Genomic DNA, 22,653 nt, shown 5'->3' on the forward strand with positions numbered 1-22,653 from the left:
TTTCAAGTATTTTCAATAAAATCTAAATAGTCAGTCTATCAACAACTTATTAAACTAAAATGGTCTATACATGTTGTTTAGCAGAACCCCATTGTTAAGCCCCTTAATGCTGTCACATGTGATCAATTAAAAAAATTCAAGAGCAATTTACACTTGTAAATGTCTAGAAATGTGTAGTTCCTCTTCTACTGAAGTTTCAATACAGCCCGATTTACAGAAGAATTACTAATTGGTTGTAAAGGTCACCTCTTTGGAATATATGCATATTGGAATTCTGAAACCAATTAGAATGGGATATTAGACATTTTCATTGCTGAATGTAGATTAATTATACCATACTGTGCTGGTCATATTTATTGAAACTTTAATTGAATGGATTAGAAGATGTTGGTTCTAACATATAAAAGTCATAAAGGAAGGAAGATACATTTTTGAAATTGCTTTCCAGGTTAGTGTTTTTTTCTAGAGAAAGATAGAAACATTTCTGAGACTTTAATGCGAGTCTTTATGTTAATAAATCTCCAAACGTTTCTGATCAGAAATAAGCAACTATCATCAAAAACACACATTTCCTTTGGTTGTCAGATATTCTGCGGTAATGAATATCCTTAAACAGCAGCTCACCAATTAGTTAAGATGGTAAATATGGCCTGCTGTGATGACTTTCAAATAAATGTCAGATTGACGACATTCAGCAGACATTTTAAAAAAGGGATGTTACAGTTCGCTTTCATCTACAAGCGTCAATGGTGCATAGCTGGAAGACATTGCAATGGGTGGGGAAATAGTCAACAATATAAAATAGGTCCCTGGCTGGAACCGGCCCAGAGCGGAAGTGGCTGAAAGTTGTTACCATCTATTCATGTGGAATGAGTTGTTGGCCTCAGTCCCATTCCTACCGCATAAATGTCCATGTTACAAAAAACACCAACATCAGTAATACTAACTGGAAACCTTGCCAACCATCTCAGCAAAGAGGCCAAGGACTGAATGGGCTGTGGACACATTTCACCCTCAAAGGCAGCTAAGACATTGGGCGGATGAAACTTGCTTGTACTATACCCATTAGAGAAAAAAATACCAGGATTTCCCCCCCGTACTGCTCATCTGGCTCTATTCACCTACTTTGAGAGGAGCGTTCAGAGAAATATTTAGCTTTGTGTCTTAGAAAAGAGAACTACCTATCACATGCACGCTTCCGTCGTGGGTCTTAAGACTATTTCCTTCCTGGTCCAATGCTGCAAAGTCTGTTACCCTCCCCCTCTCTCTACGCATGCATCTACAGTGGGAATTGTTAGCATTTTGCCCATTCCTGGCTTACACCGCTGCAGCTCTGCTGGTAGTTACAAAGGGGGAAGTGCTAATGTGGTGAGGGCGAGATTATAGCCTGTGGGCAGCTTACACTCCTGCTTCCTCTGTCACTCCCAGCAGGGCTGAGAAAAGTGCTGTAATGTCCTAGTGTAGACAAAGCCCAAAGCACACAGTGAATATAATCTATGAAGCAGGCATTCGGAAACTCCAAACTTCTTCTGAGTTATTCTGAGTTTTAAGCCAACATTATGATCAAGTCAGGGAGCTAATAGAGATCATATAATGAAATATTTATTAAAGGTGTGTGTTCACATAAAGACATACTCTTTTTCTCCTTCTCAAATCAATGGAAGAAGACTGGATACAACAATTAGTTCTATGCTCCAGCATGACAAGCAAATTGGTTATTCTCAGGAAGTTAATAATACCACTGAAATAATGCAGAGCTCTCCAGGAAAGTAACATGTAGACAAGCATTGGTTAATGCCACTTACAGTGCATACAAAGGACGGAGAGGGCCCAGTTGCTGTGCCACCAGTTCTCCCTTTTGTCCTCGTTAACATAAAGCAGAATTTCGTGTTTTCTCCCTCTGTTGCCAGTGCTCTGCTCTCCTGCCTCCCCATTTTTTCTTTATGCCTCGACAGAGCCGGCAGCTCTTTATAGCTCATCCTCATTTAGAACCCTGCTGTCCCCTAGCGTGAGGAGAGTATCAGAGAACATCCCATGACTCTTATTAGCACAATAAAGTATTCATACGTTTACTACACTTTGTATCCTTTCCAAAAAAAACAAAAAACCAACACTTGCTCCTTTGATCTTGCTCTGAGAAGGGATTTCCACGTTACATCAGACTATTAAGAAAATGAAGAACTCTCCCTAACAATTCCTTTTTCTATATTCATGGGTGCAAGCTATTCAGATGCAGAATTTTCCTGTAGGAAAAGTGAAGTTCCTGTAAATAGCATCAAAGATTTCTAATACTAGGCTGCCAGAAACATAAACTTTTTCTCTCTATACAGATGGTGTCTGTATATGTATATGGTGAAAGGTTTATCATTAAACAGAATGTGCAAAATTTTACACACTCAGGTCACCATTAAAAGGGTCAGCATTTATCAACAGTGGTAGAGGAGTCAACATTGTAATGTTTTAATGCATGAAATTGGGTGCAACTATAGTATTTGATACTACCAGAGCAGATTTCTGTACAATACTGAATATTTCCAGTATGCAATTTATTGTATAAAAATGCAAAAGCATGCTTCCCATCCTGCTTTTTAATTATGGCAAAGACAGGCCAAAATTGAAAGCTCTAATTATTATTTATTGACTGCTGGAAATGTGAAACACTCAAAGTCACTGCTCCAAGGGTCTTATTGTAAATGTTATGTTGGCCATTATATTGCTGCACAGCATGCTGAGCTTCTTTCTGAAACTGGGTAGCCAAAACTCTTCTTGCAATATTGGATTTTTGGAGGGGAGCTGCCTCGCTACTCAAATTGCCCCAGGTAACTAACCCAGCTGCTCTAAGCTTCTGATCCTACATACTGATGTCAGTGGAACTACTAAAAGAAGCAAAGTTCAGCCTATTCATAAGTGCTTGCAGACTCAGGATCTTGTTTATGAGACATTTATTATTTACGAAAACTGTGATACAGGTTTAACAAAGCTGCCATAAGCCAGACTACTTACTCTAAAAAATTCTTTGGTTGATCCTGAATCCAAGGTTCCATAGGCTATTTCAGTTTGCTTCGCCAGATCCTCTGCACTTTCTATGGGAGAGACCATCCTTTCCACAGTAAGGAAGGCAGCAAGATTGGCAGTGTAAGAAGAGATGATGATGAGTGTGAAGAACCACCAGACTCCTCCGACAATTCGTCCTGAGAGAGATCTATGGTAAAACAGATAGGGTCGAAATTGTTAATCCATTCTGTGTTTGTCTTCTAGAAAGGAAGCACCATTTTTATTATAGCATCCTAAACTGGGACTGCATGCACAACACTTTTGGTGCACAAAAAACTATATTTGCAGATTTTTCTTGTGCGCATAAAATGGATGATCATAAGCCAACTCCGGATAGCCTTACCCAGGCATTACTTAGGAGAAGTTTCACTGTTTGAGTGAAAACTGAATACAGAGCTCAAGAGTTGTCTCTAAGGCCCCGATCCTGCCAAGACTTAAACTAGGATTTCAATGGGATGACTTAATTTTATGCACTGTTAGTACAGACATAAGTCTTGGGAGATCTGAGAGTAAGTGCATGTGTGTCTGCATATCTGCACAAGTGGGGACATATACAAATTGTATAGACACAAATGAAAGCACTTTCTTGAAATTTTGGCCTTGAATTAATTTTTAATGAGGCCAGAAGTTGACAGAGAAAAGTTTCAGCAATAAAGCCGAAGATGATACCACTAATGCTTGAAGACTCTATTTGTGCACTTCTTGCTTGGTCCTTGCAAAACCTAGTTATGAGTTTTGTCCCGAGATAAGAATGAGTCAGGTGATGTGCAGGGTGTTTCAAAAGTTAATTGGATGTGTAGTGTGTAATTACTGTGTAAAATACACAGGTGTAACATGGTATAAATAAGGTAATTTGTAATTTATTAATAAGGAAAAATTGTTGCAGTTATTACTGCCTGGCATATCCTGGGTATGCATTATAAAGGAACCAGAACCTGAAGCAGGCACTTCCGTTCCAGAAGTCAGGCACTATACGTAGATGAAGGAAGGCATCTATGGGGATTGGAGGGGCCAGGAATAGGTCAACAGCAGTTGACCAATGGAAGCAGAAGGTCGGTGAACACAGGAACTCTCCCACTCCCGCACCTCCCTACTCATTCTGCAGAAGATCAATGATAGCTAGTGGGCAGAAAAGTCCCATCCAATGCTCTATGTTAGCTGATCACATGCAGGACTTGGAGATAAATAATCTCCCCACTGAGGCCTGCACAAGGGGAGTTACTCCAAGGGAGCAGTATGAGGTCTGCTAATGCCATGGCTCAGTGGGAATTAAGGGAGTCTGAATCCCTCACATTAGAATAAGGAAACATTCTGGTATATTGTATTTTAATTAAAATGTGCATGTCTAAAACCCACTGTTCCAAATGATGCATGTTACTATTCAATAATTTGGGTCTGCCACATTCCCATCTCAGCCCACACCACCAAAGCAGCACAGGAGTGAGGTGAAAAATCTAATCACTGCCTGTTTTTTCCCTTACCTTTCTAAAAAATGCAAAAGAAAAAAAATAAAATAATTGTAAAATAAAAGATCAGTCCTCAGTTGGTGTAAAAGAGTGTAGCTCCATTGTAGACAAGGGATCTTAGCTGAGCATAAGGGCCTAAATGCTTGTCTGGGACCCAATCCTGTACTCCTTTCTCAAGCAAAACTCCAGTTTTAGGGCATAGTCACACAAGGTACTGGGCACTCTAGTGCCAATCCAGCAATGCACTTAAGCACGTGAGTAGTTTCACTGAAGTCAATTAGACTATGTTCATACTCAAAGGTAAGCACCTGCTGATCAATGACATTGTGATCAGTAACACTGCAGAAGACTGGTACAAAATTATCTATTCAACTACTTGTTCTAGTTCTCGCTGATTTAGGTGGAGGCAGAATCAGGTCCCAAATATATTAAAGTCCATGGACCTTGATTCTGTAGCCCAAAATTTACATCACAAATTCACTAGAAATGATAGAAAAACAGAGCTCCATTTGGGACACTTGCAGTATATTTTACTTTTGGAACAGTGCACTTACCACACATTGAGGAATGTTTGTTTGACTAATAATGCACTAATACAGGGTTTTGAGGCTAAATGCCTGTTGTCAAACCTGTATCTCTTCCGCTCTGAAAATGATCCTCGGTTTTATGTGGAATAGAGGAAACGAGGAACTTTACGTGCACTGGCAACCATAATTCTAGCATTTCCTAAATTTTGAGTTCTTGACTTTGCAAACTTAATAATGTTCTTTTTTTTTTTTTTGGTCTGTTATTTATGTGTACAGAAATGTCCTATCAAACATTTACAGCTAAGGCTTCTTTCCTCTCAGTATTATAAACAAGGAAAAGTGTCTATTTTGAATAGAAGATGGGTGGGGGGAAAGAATCAAAACCAACCCCCGCCTACAACATAAAGTTTTCATATTTTTTAAAAGCATGACATATGAAAAGCCCTAAGAATATTTATTTTTATGATTTGGACCCTACCATATATAATGAATTTTATACATGTAATTGCTAATGATCTTTTACATGGAGTATGCAAGAAAAAGTGTCAGTAGACACCAATCTTTTGCAGTGATAAAGAAATAGACAATTTCAGCAGTAGGGTTTATAGCGGACAGACCATTCTTGCCCTTGATGCAGAGATGAGAAATTCTTACCTGATTATTGGATTCCTTCAAGCCCCTCTGTGCCTCCCCCAGGCAGTGGGTACAAGTTTGCCTACCAACAGATGGAGATAAGAAAAAGGCAATATTCTTGTGCTATAGCCCTACCCCTAACCTCATAAAGGGGGGGCTGGCTGGCCTTGCCCACTGAGAAGATTCCTGAGTAACAAAAATTCTATTCAGTTCTAAGAAAACTCAACATCAAAATATACATTCATAAAAATACAGCCAAAACAATGGAAACAGAGTGGGAAATCTGGGTTGGGTTAGAGGGACATGGAGAAATCACAGTAACAAGTATGAAGTTGCGATTCTCCAGTATATCTCTAGCCCAGGAAACATCAAGAGCAAATCCCACTGCAAGAACAGCCGTGGGCTGGTATCCAAAGATACTGCAAAACTGATGGATTATAGCTCACATCATCCACCTGCTGAAGTCAGTATCTGCAGAGGGCACTTCATCAAGTCTGTAATGATGTGAAAGAGTAGGTAAGGCTGTTCAGGCAGCCACACTGCTCAGTTCTAGAAGGGAAGTATTGCCTCTTTGCCCATGAGGAAGAGATGGCTTTCAAGACCTGAGCTATGACAGAAACCTTCAGTGTTTTGGACAGCATAAGCTTAATAAGATACACAAAGCACAGAGGCTGTTAAGCTTTCCTTGGGGCCTCACAAAAGGATAAATAGGTGACTTGATTTTCTAAATTCCAGTTCTCCTGTAAAGTCCATAAGAAAGGCTCTTTGCAGTAAGTGCATGAGGAGTCTTTTTTAATCCTCTCAGGCACCTACACAGAATTAGGGGAGGTGGGAACAGACTTCACCACTACCTCATTCTGATAACATGAGCAGTGAAAAAGCTTGAAGCTCCAGCCCCGTCTGCCCAAACAGAAGGTCGCTAAAAAGGGAGCTTTAAAGATTAGCTACACCTGTGTCAAGCCAACGTAGTGGAGCAGCTTGAGGAATTTGTCTAAGGCCACGTCTAGACTACGCGCCGGATCGGCGCGTTAAAATCGATTGCTCGGGGATCGAAATATCGCGTCTGGTCTGGACGCGATATCTCGATCCCAGAGCATGCTTTGATCGATTCCAGAACTCCAGCTAGACGACCGGACTTCCGGATTCGACACAGCGAGCCGCGCGGATCGATCCCGCACAGTGAAGACGGGTGAGTAAATCGATTTTAGATATTCGATTTCAGCTACGCTATTCTCGTAGCTGAAATTGCGTATCTAAAATCGATTTAATCTCGTAGTGTAGACCTGGCCTAAGATGTACCTCGGAGAAATAAAGTGAGTATCTGTGAGGGCGTGTTAGCAATAGGATGACATCCTACGTGGCTAAGGGAGGGCAGAGCTTTGAGTTCAGATTACAAGCTGCCAAAACAAAAATAAAAAAATCTCAGCACATCCACTGAGGAAGCCCCAAGGTTGAGCATTACCCAAACGGAAGTTGGGACTTGTCAGAACCAGGTTAAGAAGAACCGACCTGGGCCCTTTGACAAGAAAGTACAACAAATCCAAAATGAACCCTGCTGCAGGAGATGTTACTAATATTTCTCTAGTGACTCCAGGTTTGGGCTACCAGTCAGAAAGCCAAGCAATACAGGAACAGAGAAACCACAGAGCCATATGATGATATAATAATTTATACAGCTCTGTACACACCCAGAAAGGTAAGCGGGTCTTGTCTTAAAGTGCTTATAATGATAAAAATCAAGACAAACAGACACAAGATAAAATACCTGATGACAGTTCTGGGGCTGGAGAGTCTGGGCATTGAGATAGTGATGAGATGAAGGGAGGTGAGATTGTTCAAAGAGATGGGATTTCCTAAGGGATGTGAAGTGCAAGAGATGGTTCTTGGAGGATGAGGAACAGGTTAGTTCTCCAGTTCTCTGATCTATTTCTGTTAAATCTGGAATGAGCTTCTGTTCACTCCAACAGCTGAGCTCATTTCAGAAAAAGCTGGATGAAACCATAGAGCTGTTTTCCCCGGAGTGCTCCAGAGAGCATGCAGAGAAAAATTAAACACCCACCACTCTGAAGCAACCTACCTTAAAGTAGCTACAAGTGGTGATTTGGACTGGTTGGAAAAAAATCTCTGAGGAAAGTAAAGATGGAAAGCCAGTGTCTAGTCCAGCCAGCCAAAGAATGCAACTGGGCAGGGTCTGGCAGCCTCTTTTGTAGGGAAAATAACATCACAGAATTTTTCCCTCCCAACTCCATCTGCTGATATGAAGGCTCCTTATACTCACTGCGTGGGTTGGTGCAGAGGGCTGAGGAAAAATAGGGTTAACACGCAAACTCTGAATTTAAATTAGGCTGATAATAAGAGATTACTTATAATTTTACTTGAGCTGTCACATAACCTATTGTCCATTACTCAGATAACAATTACAGAGAAAAGGATTACAACTTAAAACACCTACAAGAACCATTGTAGAGAGGTCACACCTGTACAAAGTGTGCAGCTTTGCTGTTTAAAAAGCTCTTGTTTAAAAAATACAAGCAACCTTTGATGTTTTATGACATGCACATTTCCTCAGTGAGTTGGCAAACTGTACAACATTCATTGTAAATGATTTTTTTGGTATTAGCTACTTCATACTGAGCTTGAGACAAAGACATGGCAATTGAACAACAGCATTATCAATACAGGGTTTCAGGAGGTGCTTTGAAAGGGAGTAAACAGAAAGTGAGCATAACTTGAGAGGAAATTTGAAAGGAAGCATGGAGTTAAATGAGAGCAAATTAGCAACAAGAGAAAAACACAACATTATGTAAAAGTTGCATTCACTTTGCAGAATTGTAATATACAGAAACAAATTCTTATCTATAATCAAAAGCACCTGAATTTTTCCTCTGCTCTTGAACACAAAAATGTTTATTATTTCCTATAAAATTTATAAGAAAAATTTGGCTTTGCAGACATCCATTTTTAATTGGCCTCTTCTTACCAATAAAAGATTAATCAAATATAAGAACGAACAAGGTTGACTGGAAAACACTGAACTTCCTCTGGGCAAAATCTGAATCTCTACAGCCACTTTTTCTTTCAAGTATACATGTAATCTGCTATACATTAAACTGTGAGCCAAGTTCTGCACTTACATCACCAGCAAGCTCACTGAGTGTGATAGAGCTGCATGAGGTAGAAGCTTGCACAGGACTTGACCACATGACCCAAACCCCAGCTGATGAAAGATTGCAATAACAGCATTTCCAGTTCTGACTCCCATTCTCCCGCCACAGAAACTCCACGGGAGTTACATGCCTACATGCTTTTGAAAATCCCACTATAAGCAACTCCCAATGCCTTTAGGAGGAGTCACCTGGTTTTAGCAGAGGAAGAAATAGGTCCCTGGAACTCGACAGCCTTAACCTACCAGACTCATGCAATACTTTTAAACAAAAAACATTGACATTGATTCGTAGAACCGGCAAGGAAACGATTTTGCTCAAAACAAATATGAATTTGACTGTGCTTTGTGTGGCTTTTTGTTGCTGGGTAGATTCTCCATTTAGATAATCTATGTCTGAACCCCCACGAGTGGATTCTCAATACTTTAGCTCACTATGCTGACAACACAGTAGTCTTTGATAGCAGAACAAAACAGCTGGAACAAATGTTGATTCCATAGAGGGATGTACTGAACACAGCGAGCAGCTGTTATCTGATTCAGGTTAGACAAATCCTATTAAACACAGAGAGTAGAGTATAGGGATATATCCTCTGGAATATCCACAAAAAATACTCACCCATCATAGATCTAACTAGCCAAGAGATGTCACAGTTACTCCACACAAAGGTAGCTGAAAGAGCCTTTATCAGGAAGCACAAAAGTGATCTCTCCAGAATGCTCGTCGGCATCTCTCTAAAAGTGCTGTACACTCTCACACAAGAAATGTATTCAGGCAAACTCACAATGGAAGAATGAATCCCTTTTAATGCCAATAAAATATTATGAAACATTCAACATACTCAATGGGCTATGAATGATGTTTCTTCGTGACAAAGGTATGGATTCAAAAATGGAATGCTTGAGAATAGTCCTTTTCTACGGAAAATAAACTAGACATTAAATCAGCTCAATGCTCAAAGTAATAGTGTTTCTGGAACTTAAAACATTTTACTTTTTTTTTGTAAAAACTCATTTAACTGTCTGGCCTTCTGTTATCATTAAAGATAACAAAACAACCGAACGACGTCTTCAATGGATGTTTCATGTATTAATATTAAGCTAAAAGTTATGGCTGGACATATTTACTGCCATCTGTGTATGTTTGGTATTTCCAAGTCACCTATAATTGTGGCATTGATAAAGATAGACTATATTCAATTCATTATGCAAAATATACAAGGCCGAACAGGTCAAAGAGTGACATGAGAGCTTAACCCCCCCCCAAACCCTATGCACTTATATTTACTGTCAATAAACAGGTCTAGTGGAAACAGCATAATGCCTGCAGCTTTCCATGTGATGTCCCAGTGCTTATTTCCGGTCCTTTAAATTGGGCAGACACATGGTCAACAGCAATTTAAATGCTATCACTGCTCCGTATCTTTAACAGCAAGCAAAGGGGCGAAGTTTTGGTGCAGATTTTGGGACTAAACCACAAACATAGTGCATAGACATGAGGAACAGGCTAAACGCTATAGATCTACAATCAGGCAGCACATTGGAACACTGACTCATTCAACAGATTTCTTGCTAACATTAATGTATGCACATATTTAGGAAAATGTGTTGTGCACATAATTAAAAAAAATAATCACAGTAATCAACTTCTCTTTCTTCACTGCTAAACTATAGAAATTGCTAGCTTTCAAATATACCACACCTAGCTCGACACTCCTTACATGTCCTAAATCCCTAATGAAATTAATAGGCGATTTGAGTGTGAAAGGAGTGCAGGGTCAGGATCAACTCTAGATTATAAGCGATGAAATCCTGGCCCGTTTAAGTCAATGGAATTTTGCCCTTGACTTCAACAGGGCTATGATGACACTCAAGATTTCTCTTTTTATATAGGCTACGAAAGTCAGGTAATTTGTCAAAGAATTAGGCATTGTCTGCACATTGAGAGGGGCACAGAAAGCATGTGGAAATGGGCTCTATTTGTTTTGAATACGAGTGCTTATTGAGAAATCATTTGGTTCCCTAAGGTAATACACCTCTACCCTCCTATAACACGACCCGATATAACATAGGTTCGTGTATAGCGCAGCAGCAGCGGGGCTGCGACGGTGCTTTAAAGGGTCTGGGGTGCTGGCTGCTGCAGGGAGCCCTGGGCCCTTTAAATCACCACTGGAGCCCTGCCACTCCTACCCCCAGGGCTGTGGCAGCGGGGCTCGGGCAGTGCTTTAAAGGATCCGGGGCTCCAGCTGCTGTGGGGAGCCCCGGGCTCTTTAAATCATCACTGGAGCCTTGCCGCCGCTACCCCGGGGCTGTGGCAATGGGGCTCGCCAGCGATTTAAAGGGCCCGGGGCTCCAGCTGCTGTGGGGAGCCCCGGGCCCTTTAAATCACTGCTGGAGCCCTGCTGCCCCTACCCCAGGGCTGTGGCAGCGAGGCTCCACTGGCGATTTAAAGGGCCTGGGGCTCCCCAGAGTGGCTGGAGCCTGGAGCTCTTTAAATCACCGCCAGAGCCCTGCTGCTCCTATCCCAATATAATGGGGTTTCAGCTATAAAGTGGTAGGGATTTTTGGCTCCCCGTGACCGCGTTATAGCGGGGTAGAGGTGTATATGTTCACAACTTTGTTAACGAGGAAAGGGCATATTGTTTCTACTAAATGAGTCTCTTTTTTTCATAATTATGGTAGCTATACACTGACCTTAAAAATATTATTATACAAACCAGTTACGATCCTTTACTGTAAAGCTATGTAGATTTAGTGCTTATCATAGACGTCACCAATATATTTTAATGATGTATGAATAGAAACATTTTTACTATTACTTTATTTAAAAAACATTTTGAAGTATGCATTGTTCAAGCAAGAGAACTTGAGCACTCTGCAGTGCTTTGTATATTTTTCTTTAAAAAGCAATTAAATTCTACGTAATATCAGTACTGTGTATTAAAATAGAGCTAACATCAAATCCGTTTTCCTAATGGCTTATTCAGAAAGACTATTTGCATGAAAAAAAGTAATTTTATGAAAACTGGTAACACTTATTAGAAGGCCACATTGACTATGAACACAAAGAGATCAGACAAGCCTAGATTTACATAATGATGCACATACAGTACAATACATAACAACTCTTAGAGATGCACATATGGAGAAATGAACATATATGTGATAGTAAACAAATTAGTAATGGATGAATGGATGGTGCAATGGAAACACACAGAAAACTAAAGCTCGAAGGAAAATTAAAAAGGCAGCATAAGCTGAGACTGGCATGGAGGTGTTTTAAAGTGCTGTTGCATGTGGTTTTTGAAGCAGTTCTTATTTTGCATTGAAAAATAAATATGTTATATGCACCAAGCAGATGACCGTAAAATGAGATATGCAGCAAAAACACGGTAGCCCTCCAAGCATTGCTGAAAATGTAAAACCCTATGCATTTTACAGTCTCAACATGGTGTATATAAGTTTTTGCAGAAATGCATGAATGGCATTAAAGGCAACGCCACTCACACGCTTACCAGGTGAATAAGCGTAGTGGTTTGATGATGAAGCTTAGCATTGGATGGAATGTTAAACAAAAAATTTGGAACTGAAAAAATTGAGAAAGTAACATATATGCACCATGACATCAGGATATGACCATAAAATGCAAAAAGGTGATGGAGTGGTATGGAACAAACCTTGGAGAAATATCGCATCCTTGCTGCATAAAGGCACCCAGGGAAAACCAAAGGCTGTTAAATATTCCAAACTCATTTGGAGGGTCAGGAGGGTTCTGGGGGTCACGCGGTTCTTCATTGTTGTCTTCCAAATGCCATTCATAAGGACTGAATCTGCTGACTAGGAAAAGAACTACGCTGACTCCAATGTAAGCAAAGACTATACACATCCAAATTTCATAAGCCAAAGGATCCAGAAAGGAAAATACGCCAGGTTTAGATTTCTGAGGCTTCTTGATCATGATGGAGATGCCCAGACTCATAAAAGGTTTTGAAAAGTCTATGACTTCTTCTCGTACCAACGTTATGGTGAGTGGAGCAACAGCTATGTCTGCTCTCTGAAAAGAGAGAATATATTGGAGTTAATAACAAAACAGTCACCACGTATTGCAATCTATAGTCTCAAACAAAATAATTAAATGATAAAGCCAATAAAGAATTACAAGAAACATTGGTTAGAATTTCATTGCAAATTGCATGTGTTTTGGAATCATTAAAATGATTTAAGAACATTATATTACTGATAGAAAGTTAATAATAAAAATTATGCATAATTCTATGAGGGGCACAATGAAGAAGGGACGCGTAACCTAGCTACATATCTTCTGCAACTAATATGGATAAAGAAAGTGAGCTGTCCAATGAAATGATTGTGTACTTCCTGAAGATGAAGAGGGTTATGTAACAGAGTCTTACTATAATCTTCACACTCAATTTTGCTTTATCGAGTAGCCATAAACTCTCATTAAAACTGTCATAAAGCCAAAATCTGTCATTCAACACCATGATGCTGGGGACTGAAATCACATGTGGATTATTTTGATGACAGGCCTTTAGTGTCCATTTTGATTCCTTAACAAGGCATTTGTTAATTTTTTCCCTAAATTCTGGGAAGGGATAATAATTACACCTGGAAATATCAGGACTAGCTGAGAACGCTTGTTATTATATTGCTCTTACACACACTCTAGAAGCTTTATGACATGACAAGAGTTTCCCCCCTGTTGCTTTTGTTGTTTACCAGTGATAATCTGTGTCTGGGATTATCTGTGTCTGTGTGCTTTGAGGACATAATGGACAAATTCTGTGGTTCTCTATGGTTTGATTTTCTCTCTCTTGCTTTTTTTTTTTATTTTAGCAAGATCAGCTCAGACTGATTTGTTGATGTAGGCTGAGATTTCCAAAGGAGCTAATGAACGTAGGCACCCAAATCCCACTGAATTATAGCAAAATAGTCGAATAAAGTTTGGAAACGTTATGATGGGATATGAGACAGTGACTTTCCCACCTAGCTGAGACAACATTGTTTAGCACAGTTGGCATTTTCACTGTAAAAATCAAGGCCAATCAAATGGCTACTATGAGGATGAAGCACCCAGAAAAAATGAGCAGTTTTTATTTACACACAAACCATAACCTCGTCATTTTCTAGTCATAGGGCTTGTCTTCACTACAGGTTAAGTCGACCCAAGTTACACTACTCCAGGTACATGAATAATGTAGCTGGAGTTGACATAGCTTAGGTCAACTTACCCCGGTGTCTTCACTGCACTGCGTCGAAGGGGGACACTCTCCGGTCGACTTCCCTTACTCTTCTCAGGGAGCTGGAGTCAGCCGCAGAGCACTCTGCTGGCGATTTAGTGGGTCTTCCCTAGATCTGATAAATCGGTCGATTGCAGCAATGTCGATCTCCCTGGTAGTGAAGATGAGCCCTAAGTGCTGTAATTGCAGAATAGCTCTCTTCCTCTGGTTGTCTGCAGAAGGGAGTGTGTCTGGCAATCCTTTTCATTTACATTGCATTGGAACCATGGAATAATCCCATGCTAATTAAACAGTAGTAATACAGGTCAGTCAGTGCATATGTAATAAATAGCTTGCATTGTTTGGGAAGATTGCACTGTTAGATTGAAGATCCAGGCTGTATTTGAAACACACTAACTGTCGGTGGGGGGGAGGCTGTGTTAGGGTTGCCAACTTTCTACTCGCATAAAACCGAACATCCTTGCCCCGCCCTGCCCCTCCTCTGAGGCCGCTGCCCAACCCCTTTTCTGAGGCCCCCTCCTCACACCACCTCCACCTCACTTGTTGTTTGCTCTCCCTCCCTCACTTGCTCCATTTCGCTGGGGTGGGGGTTAGTGAGCGTGTGTGTGTGAGGGCTCCAGCTGGGGGTGCGAGCTCTGGTGTGGGGCTGGGGATAAGGCATTTGGGGTGCAGGAGGTGGCTCCGGGCTGGGACTGAGGGATTTGCAGTGCGGGAAAGAGGTCTGGGCTGGGGCAACGGGTGGGGGTATAGGGTGTGTGTGTCAGGGGTGCAGATTCCGGGCAGCGCTTACCTCAGGTGGCTCCCAGAAGCAGTGGCATGTCTCCACTCTGGCTACTATGCGGAGGCACAGCCAGGTGGCTCTGCATGCTTCCCCATCCACAGGGACCACCCTCGTAGCTCCCATTGGCCATGGTTCTCAGCCAATGGGAGCTGCAGAGCCGGTGCTTGGGGCAGGGGCAGTGCATGGAACCCCAGGCTGCCTGTACCCGTAGGAACTGGAAGGGGGACATGCCACTGCTTCCGGGAGCCACACGGAGCCATGGCAGGTAGGGAGCCTGCTTTAGCTCCGCTATGCCACTGACTGGACTTTTAACAGCCCAGTCAGCAGTGCTGACTGGAGCCGCCAGGGTCCCTTTTCGACGAGGCATTCCGGTCAAAAATGGACACCTGGCAACCCTAGGCTGTGTGTGTCTAAAATCCACCTAATAGCTGTCTCCCTGTTTGCCTGATTGCTTTTCTAGTATGATCTAGAAACACTGCTAGGCTAGTCCCATGGCAGTTCCCCATTTATTTTCTCATATTTCGTTGTAGTAAGAATATAGCAAGTAGTACTCAACGTGTCTTTTCTTAAAGTATCATAGCTAATGATTTTGGTATGAAGCTTGGCTGAGGGCTACTGATTAGGCTGGTTTGGTGCAGGTAGCCAATGGAGCTACATTACCACCTCTGGTCTTATACAAATCAGGGCCCAGTTCTACGCCACTGACTTCAGTAAGCACAGAATCCAGTACTGAGGGATATGACAACACTGGGGTTTTTAAATCAGCCTTACATCACGTTTTTCTACCATCTAATGGAAGTGAATTGGGTCAATTTGGGCAGATTTATCGGAAAAGCTTAAGGGGGAAGATAGCATGTTCTAACTATTACAGTTTCACAAGTTTTTGCCTTAAGCGAATGCTCATGATGGAATTCTCCCTCTTTCACTGTTCTGTAACCTTCACAAAGGAATAATGCGCCAGAGAATTAGGAAAAGTTTTGCAATGCAAAAGTATTCACTTTCTCCATAAAAAGGGCCAAATCCGCAGCTGGTGTTAGTCACTGAAGGTGGAACCTATGCCAGTTTTCACCAGCTGTGAGTCTGTCCCCAAGTGTCTAAATGAAAATAATCTGTTTCTCTTTGCCTGATGTTTGCTACCTATGGAATGCAATTTGCCTTAGAGGCATTATGAAAAGTAGCTATGAAACATACGGCGTAGGTGTAGCTGCTTTTGTAAGCTAACTGTCTCAGCTGGATTCCTCCATAACTAACGCACCAGAAGGGTTTAGTCTACACATTTCCAACCAACAATCTGGAATACTACTTTCTGAAGTATATTTGCAGTTAAGGAGGGCACCAAAAAAGCTTTTATGAACCAATTTAAAGCAATTTTTAAAAATATATGACCTTTAAGCTTGTGCCCTAATTTTTCTGCTGCTTTAAATGTCAAATGATTGAGTTATGGGATGAACAATCATATATGCCCCCGGTGTAAAACTATTGACTTCAGTGGAGTTACAACAGGGTTCAGTTTAACCTACTGTTTACAATGTGTGTGTAAATATCAGAAACTGATATTTAACTAACACAGCACTGCGTATAACTAGAACATGAGTAGAAAGGAGATTTTAATCTTTTAAAACAAAGAGAATGCCCATGCTGTATTGGTCATGTCTCTTAACTGAGAAGGGAAAAAAATCTAATGTATCTTGGAATCTAATGTAATCTTGGAAGGGGCAATCTAATGTAAACAAAACAGATATATATACAAAGATGCACTTATTCCAGCATCAGTCATACTTCTTTTGCAAACTGAGCTTGCAAATTCAATGGGACTACTCCCAGGAGTGTGTGCAAGACTGCCCAGTGCTGTTTGTTTTTATTTTTCTAAACCCATTACTAACTACATGAGCTAAAATGCTGAAGTGCTTGCAAGAGGAGCCTGAAAATGCAAGAATAATATAGGTCCCATTTGTGAACCTTTTACTCACATTGAATAGTGCCTTACTCTACAGCTGGTCTCATTGACTTCAATTAGATTGTTTGTGGAGGAAGGCAGTATTCAAGAAGAGTATCAGAATCTGTCCCAATATAAAATAGTACAGGGTTACATTTTTCAAACGCACCTAATTGAATTAGAAACTTAAGTCCCATGTTCAAAAATGACCTAGTCATTTAGTAGCCTCAAGCTAACAGAGTGCCTAAATCACTTTTGAAATCACTAAATCTCAGGCACTGAGGTGTTTTTGAAAATGTTGCCTCTAAATCTTTGTACTGTGAAGCATCTCAACACACTTAATCTGAACTATGAATTACATGCAAGGCTCACTTCTTCCTTAACCACCTCTGGAAGGAACTGTAGTAACTAACAACTACTGCACATCAGTTAAGACAGGAAATCAAGAATTTATGTAAGCAGAATACCTTAGAGAGAACTTGTCTGGCTGGAATTTGGCCAGGATTCCAAGGATTCCGTCCCTACGTTTGTAATTCCCATGGAATTTTTAATGACCACAAGTGGTCAGGACATTTATTTCACACTGTATCTGAAAGGCAGCAGCTGGGGCAAAAGCTAAGTGCAAACTCATTCAAAGAGAAGAGTGACGCATCCTGAATTGCCAACATCACAAGTGGGTCCTGTAGGCATCAATTGAGAAAGGACTGATGAATCAGCAATCTCTGATTCTGGCGATGAGAACTATTCTCAACCTCTGAGATCTGCCCATCATTGGACAAGGCAACATCAATCCTCTAGCAGAAAGTCCTATATGGCCTGTTGCGGGTCAGACACTGGCTTTTTTGAAAGGGTAGCAAGGAATTCTATTTAGATAAGTCATGTATCTCTCACAGTTGCTGAAGGCTGTGCAGGAACTATTTCCTGCAAGGTTTCTGTGTATGGCTAGATCGCTCTGTGTTATGAGGCACAGATTGCTCTGATTGTGCCCCTTCACAGATAACTATGAATTGATGGTAATTAAACACTTTTGCAGGATTTCTCCTTGAATGTGATGGTTTTCAAGTACACAGACCCATTCATTTCCATCAGACTTACTGCCCTACTAAAAGAAAATGGGATTCAGAAGAGGGTAGCTCTTAGAGCAGGGGTGGGCAAACTTTTTGGGCCGAGGGCCACATCAGGGTGATGAAATTGTATGCAGGTCCGAGGCAGGGGGTTGGGGTCTGGGAGAGAGTGTAGGGGACAGGGAGTGTGCAGGAAAGGGCTCAGGGCAAGGGATTGGGGCAGAGAAGGCGTGCAGGGTGTATGAGGGGGCTCAGGGAAGGCGGTTGGGGTGCAGCGTGCAGGAGGGGGCCCAGGGTAGGGGTGCAGAAGGAGTGCAGGGTGTGGCAGCGGGCTCAGGGCAGGGGGTTGGGGTGTACAGGGGTGCAGGGTGCAGCAGGTTGCTCAGGGCGAAGGGTTGAGGTGCCAGAGGGGGCTCAAGGCAGGGGATTGGGGTGCAGGAGGGATGCAAAGTGCGGGCAGGGAGTTGGGGGGGTGGGGTACAGGAGGGATTCAGGCTCCGGCCCAGCGCCGCTTACCTCAAGTGGCTCCTGGGTGGCAGCGGTGCGCACTGGGGCCAGGGCCGGCTCCCTGCATGCCTGCCCTGTCCCTGGCCCCTGGGAGAGAGGAGGTGGAGGGCTCTGCGTGCGCTACCCTTGCCGTGCCTCCAGGTACCTTCCCCGAAGCTCCCATTGGCCATGGTTCCCCGTTCCTGGCCAATGGGAGTTGAAGGGGGCAGTGCCTGGAGGCAAGAGCAAGGCATGGAGCCCTCTGTCCCCCCACCAAGGGGCTGCAGGGACATAGTGCCGGCGGCACCGCAGGCCGGATCCAAAGCCCTGAGGGGCCAGATCTGGCCCATAGGCCGTAGTTTGCCGACCCCTGTCTTAGAGCTTATAGAATTCAATGAGGCAAATAAAAATGGCTCCTAAATTATATTCAAAGTTAACACACAACACATTGTTGCTATGCTAATATGAGTCATCCAGAGGCAGCAGTTCCTAATACAGCTGATAGGAAGCGGTGTACCCAGAAACGTTAGGCCAATTAACATTGAAGTTGACAACAAAAACTCTCACTGGATTTAATGGGAGCAAGATTGGACCTTTCACCATTAATAAATTAACTCATTCTACTTTTTTTTTTACAGTGAAAAAGCAACATTTTAGTCCACTTATAATGTACAGCACATGCAGAAAAAATTTACAGTATTCTTCTCTAGCTAACCTCAATAGTTGTACTGCATGGGTGAAATTCGCCCCTGTGAAGAGGGCTAACACTCTTGAGCTGTATTTTGAGAACTTACAATAGACTACTGGACCTGTGTTGGCTCCCTGCACAGGGTGCATTTGATCCTGTGTGCACTGGTTAGAGATTGCCAGGTTTTAGCGATGGCTACATTTTACTAATTGATGACATGACACTGGTATATACAGGGTGTGATCTTGTAGCCTGGAGACTTCAATGAGTTTTCCATATGTGGGACAGACTTGCAGGGAGGGTTTTTTCTCAGTTAGGGGATACGACCATAATTTGCAATCAGTCTGGAAAGTCTGTTGAGGTCTTTGGAGTGCTAGAAAGTTTCTTTTTAGAAACATTAATTTACAGCATTTGACTCTACAATTCTGCAACAGTAAAACTACGATATTTTCTAAAATGAGAACATAAATATCCATTGTATTTTGTCCTTTTAGTTATATGCGGAAAGCACAATATATTTAATCTACACCAATAATATAAAAAACAGCTAATAGTCATAGTGTACTGTAACACCACTATAAGTGTAAAAACTGTTCAGGTTAATGGAAAATATTTGCAGTGACTAGAATGGGGTGAAAAATGTGTGATAAGTTGTGCTGGAACGGAGGCACAGAAAATGTAGTGGGGGCGGGGAGTGGCGTGCAGAAGAGATACCTGAAAGCCCCAAAATGCAAGCATAGTTAATCCCAATGCCTGCAAGTGACAGAACTGAGCCGTCTTAATATTAAAAACTTAAACATTTTGCTGAATGTATGCCCTATTTATTATAAAAAGCCCACTTAGCATTATACAAGGTTACTTATTACCTTCTGTCTCATTTTAAACTCTCTGTAATGATCAACATTGATATCATTTAATGAGTCAATGAAGTTTCATTAGTAAAGCATCATTTCGAAGGACTAAAAAAACTCCCAATCTTCAAGAAATTTAATTTATCAGTAACTAACATGATGCACACCATTATACACAGATTTTGGTTTCCAGCTGTGCAAAAACTATCTTCTTCCAATGAAAAATGCTTGAGTAGAAGTTATGAGTGGAAGTTAATAGGAAAGGTTAATAAGAGCTGATTAAGAGCTGTGCCACAGAAGAAGTCACTATTGCCTTTATTTAAATCTGATTGCAATGTCCATGCCTTTCAGCCAGCCTTTCATTTATTGATTGCATCAGAGAGGGTTTTTTCTGGAAGTTTAATAAGCAGAAATGGGAAAAAAGAAACCTGGAAAGCTAGTCACAGTTATGTACTGTAAATACCTGCCAGTGCCTGAGTTTGATTGCACAATCAAGTCTAAACTCTATTCCATACACGTATTTTATTAAAATAAAAACTAAATTGACTTTAATCAGGGTTTTGTCTGAGCAAGGACAGCAGTACTCCTTACTAAAGCCTTTAATATGTGCAAGGACGTCTTTTCTGCACACGAATCCCTCCACCACATTGGCTCAAGCAAATCAGATGTGTTTCTAATTAGCTGCTTGATACATATACAAATGTGATGTTATGCATATACACTTGCACATTTTGGAAATGCAAGTAAGGAAGCCCTTTGAAAATTTGGCCCATCATGTATATTCTTATACAGCTGCATATCTGTAGACTTCCATGTAGACTATGTCTGTTGACCTACTCACTTGAGTGGTTATGCTTCACTACAGAGGACTGCCCACAACTCTTTATTGCAAAATCTATTTTCAGGTGGCTTGATTTTTTATTTGTTTCTTATAGGCCAGTCATTTATTATGCTTGTAAATTAATGCATGATTAGTTCATGTACATAATGATGCGACTTTGGGGAGACAAGTCAGGTAAAAATCCACTACAGGAACTATATGGTTCTGGCACTAATTCACTGAAGAATCTCCCAACACATATCTTGGTAGCTTAATAGTTAATAAACCATACTGGGTTCCATATTAACCAGCCACAGTCACTGTACATGTGACTCACAATACACGAGTTGTGAATGTGCTGGTGTAACAGGAATCCATTGCTGGATGATTAACTACAAAAAAGGAACTAGGAAATTCGGCGCATTTGAAAATCCCTCTTGGGGGCCTATCTGCATGTTTAGGTGCCTAAATGCTGAATCATCATGTGTTTAACTGTTACTCTATGCTGTACATATAAGAGCAAAGATTTATTATGTACCCAGTAGTATTCTATTTCAGGATTCATTGGACGGATTGGCAGATGCTGACTTTTGCACTGACAATTATTGTCAAAGGATAGATTATTATGTAGACTCTTTTAGTATCCTATTTACATTAATAGAATAAATATGTTGGCAATTTATTTTGAATATAATTAGTTATTCTGATCCTGGTCTGCAGTAATTGATAGGAAAGTTGTTTTAAAAAATCATAATAAAATATGATAATTGAGTCAGTAGTTTTAGAAGTAAGTTACCACTATTGCCAGTTACCTTTGATACATTTTATGGGCAGTCTCCATTATTCACAATACTTTAATTTCTTTTCTATTAATAATTAGTGGTTCTAGAATATAGATGTTCATCTGGAAGCAAAAGAAACCTCCCCAAAAGCCAAACATCCAAAAAAAGAAGCAAAGTGGACAAATGTGGGAGGAAATGTTCCTCAAGGGAGGGGAGGGATAGCTCATGGTTTGAGCATTGGCCTATTAAACTCAGGGTTGTGAGTTTAATCCTTTAGGGATCTGGAGCAAAAATCTGTCTGGGGATTAGTCCTGCTTTGAGCAGGGGGTTAGACTAGAGGACCTCCTGAGGTCCCTTCCAACCCTGATGTTCTATGAATAAGCCTGGACTATGTTATAAACATACTTTGCACTTTGTTTAAAATTGCACATAAATTTCTGTGTTTATTACAAAAATTAAAGAACAGGTTCAAATCAGTGCAAAAAATTAACTTCAGAGTAACTATATGGGGGATGGGAAGACACGAAAAAAGCAACAGCTACAGAAAAGTAAGCATACTTCTCCCCAGGCTCTCCATGCTGGAAGGAGATGGCAGCTCAGTATCTTGGACATCCCAGGTTACCAAGCCACCTCTCCCACTGGAACAGGCCCGGAAGCAGAATAGGTGGAAAAGATGAAGGTGCCATCTGCTCACACTTCTTCCTCCACCCAGTCAAATCCAAAAGAAGAGATGGTGACTCAGTTACCTGTGTTGGCCCAGGCTACCAAGCCGGTATCTGTCCTTCTGGAGCAAAGTCTGGGGGCTTCCAGTACTTCATTTTTTAGGGATCAGAGCACCAAGATATGCTTATCATAGAATCATAGAATATCAGGGTTGGAAGGGACCTCAGGAGGTCATCTAGTCCAACCCCCTGCTCAAAGCAGGACCAATCCCCAACTAAATCATTCCAGCCAGGGCTTTGTCAAGCCTGACTTTAAAAACCTCTAAGGAAGAAATCCACCACCTCCAAAGTAACCCATAAATCCAGTGTTCTTCACAAAATAAAAAAAAAATCAGAGGCGCATACAATCTCTTAATGGAAGGACTAGAAGTCATTGAGTCCAGCCTGCTTCACGCAGGACAAGACTATTTTGCCCTAGAATC

At 41.3% G+C, this 22,653-nt stretch overlaps 1 protein-coding gene across 4 annotated transcripts in view; it reads right to left on the minus strand.

The window, feature by feature from the left end:
• The window catches only part of GRIA3 (glutamate ionotropic receptor AMPA type subunit 3), a 212,731-nt gene that overhangs the window by 51,157 nt on the left and 138,921 nt on the right, over positions 1 to 22,653 (minus strand). For all 4 annotated transcript variants that reach the window (XM_075068839.1, XM_075068838.1, XM_075068840.1 and 1 more), the window contains 2 exons: positions 12,521 to 12,897; positions 3,004 to 3,202 (listed from right to left, as the gene is read on the minus strand). In XM_075068839.1, coding sequence (XP_074924940.1) covers positions 3,004 to 3,202; positions 12,521 to 12,897 — 576 coding nt within the window. The remainder of the gene's footprint in view (positions 1 to 3,003; positions 3,203 to 12,520; positions 12,898 to 22,653) is intronic.

This window comes from Chelonoidis abingdonii, chromosome 8 (assembly GCF_003597395.2).
Source record: "Chelonoidis abingdonii isolate Lonesome George chromosome 8, CheloAbing_2.0, whole genome shotgun sequence".
NCBI classification, from domain to species: domain Eukaryota; kingdom Metazoa; phylum Chordata; order Testudines; family Testudinidae; genus Chelonoidis; species Chelonoidis abingdonii.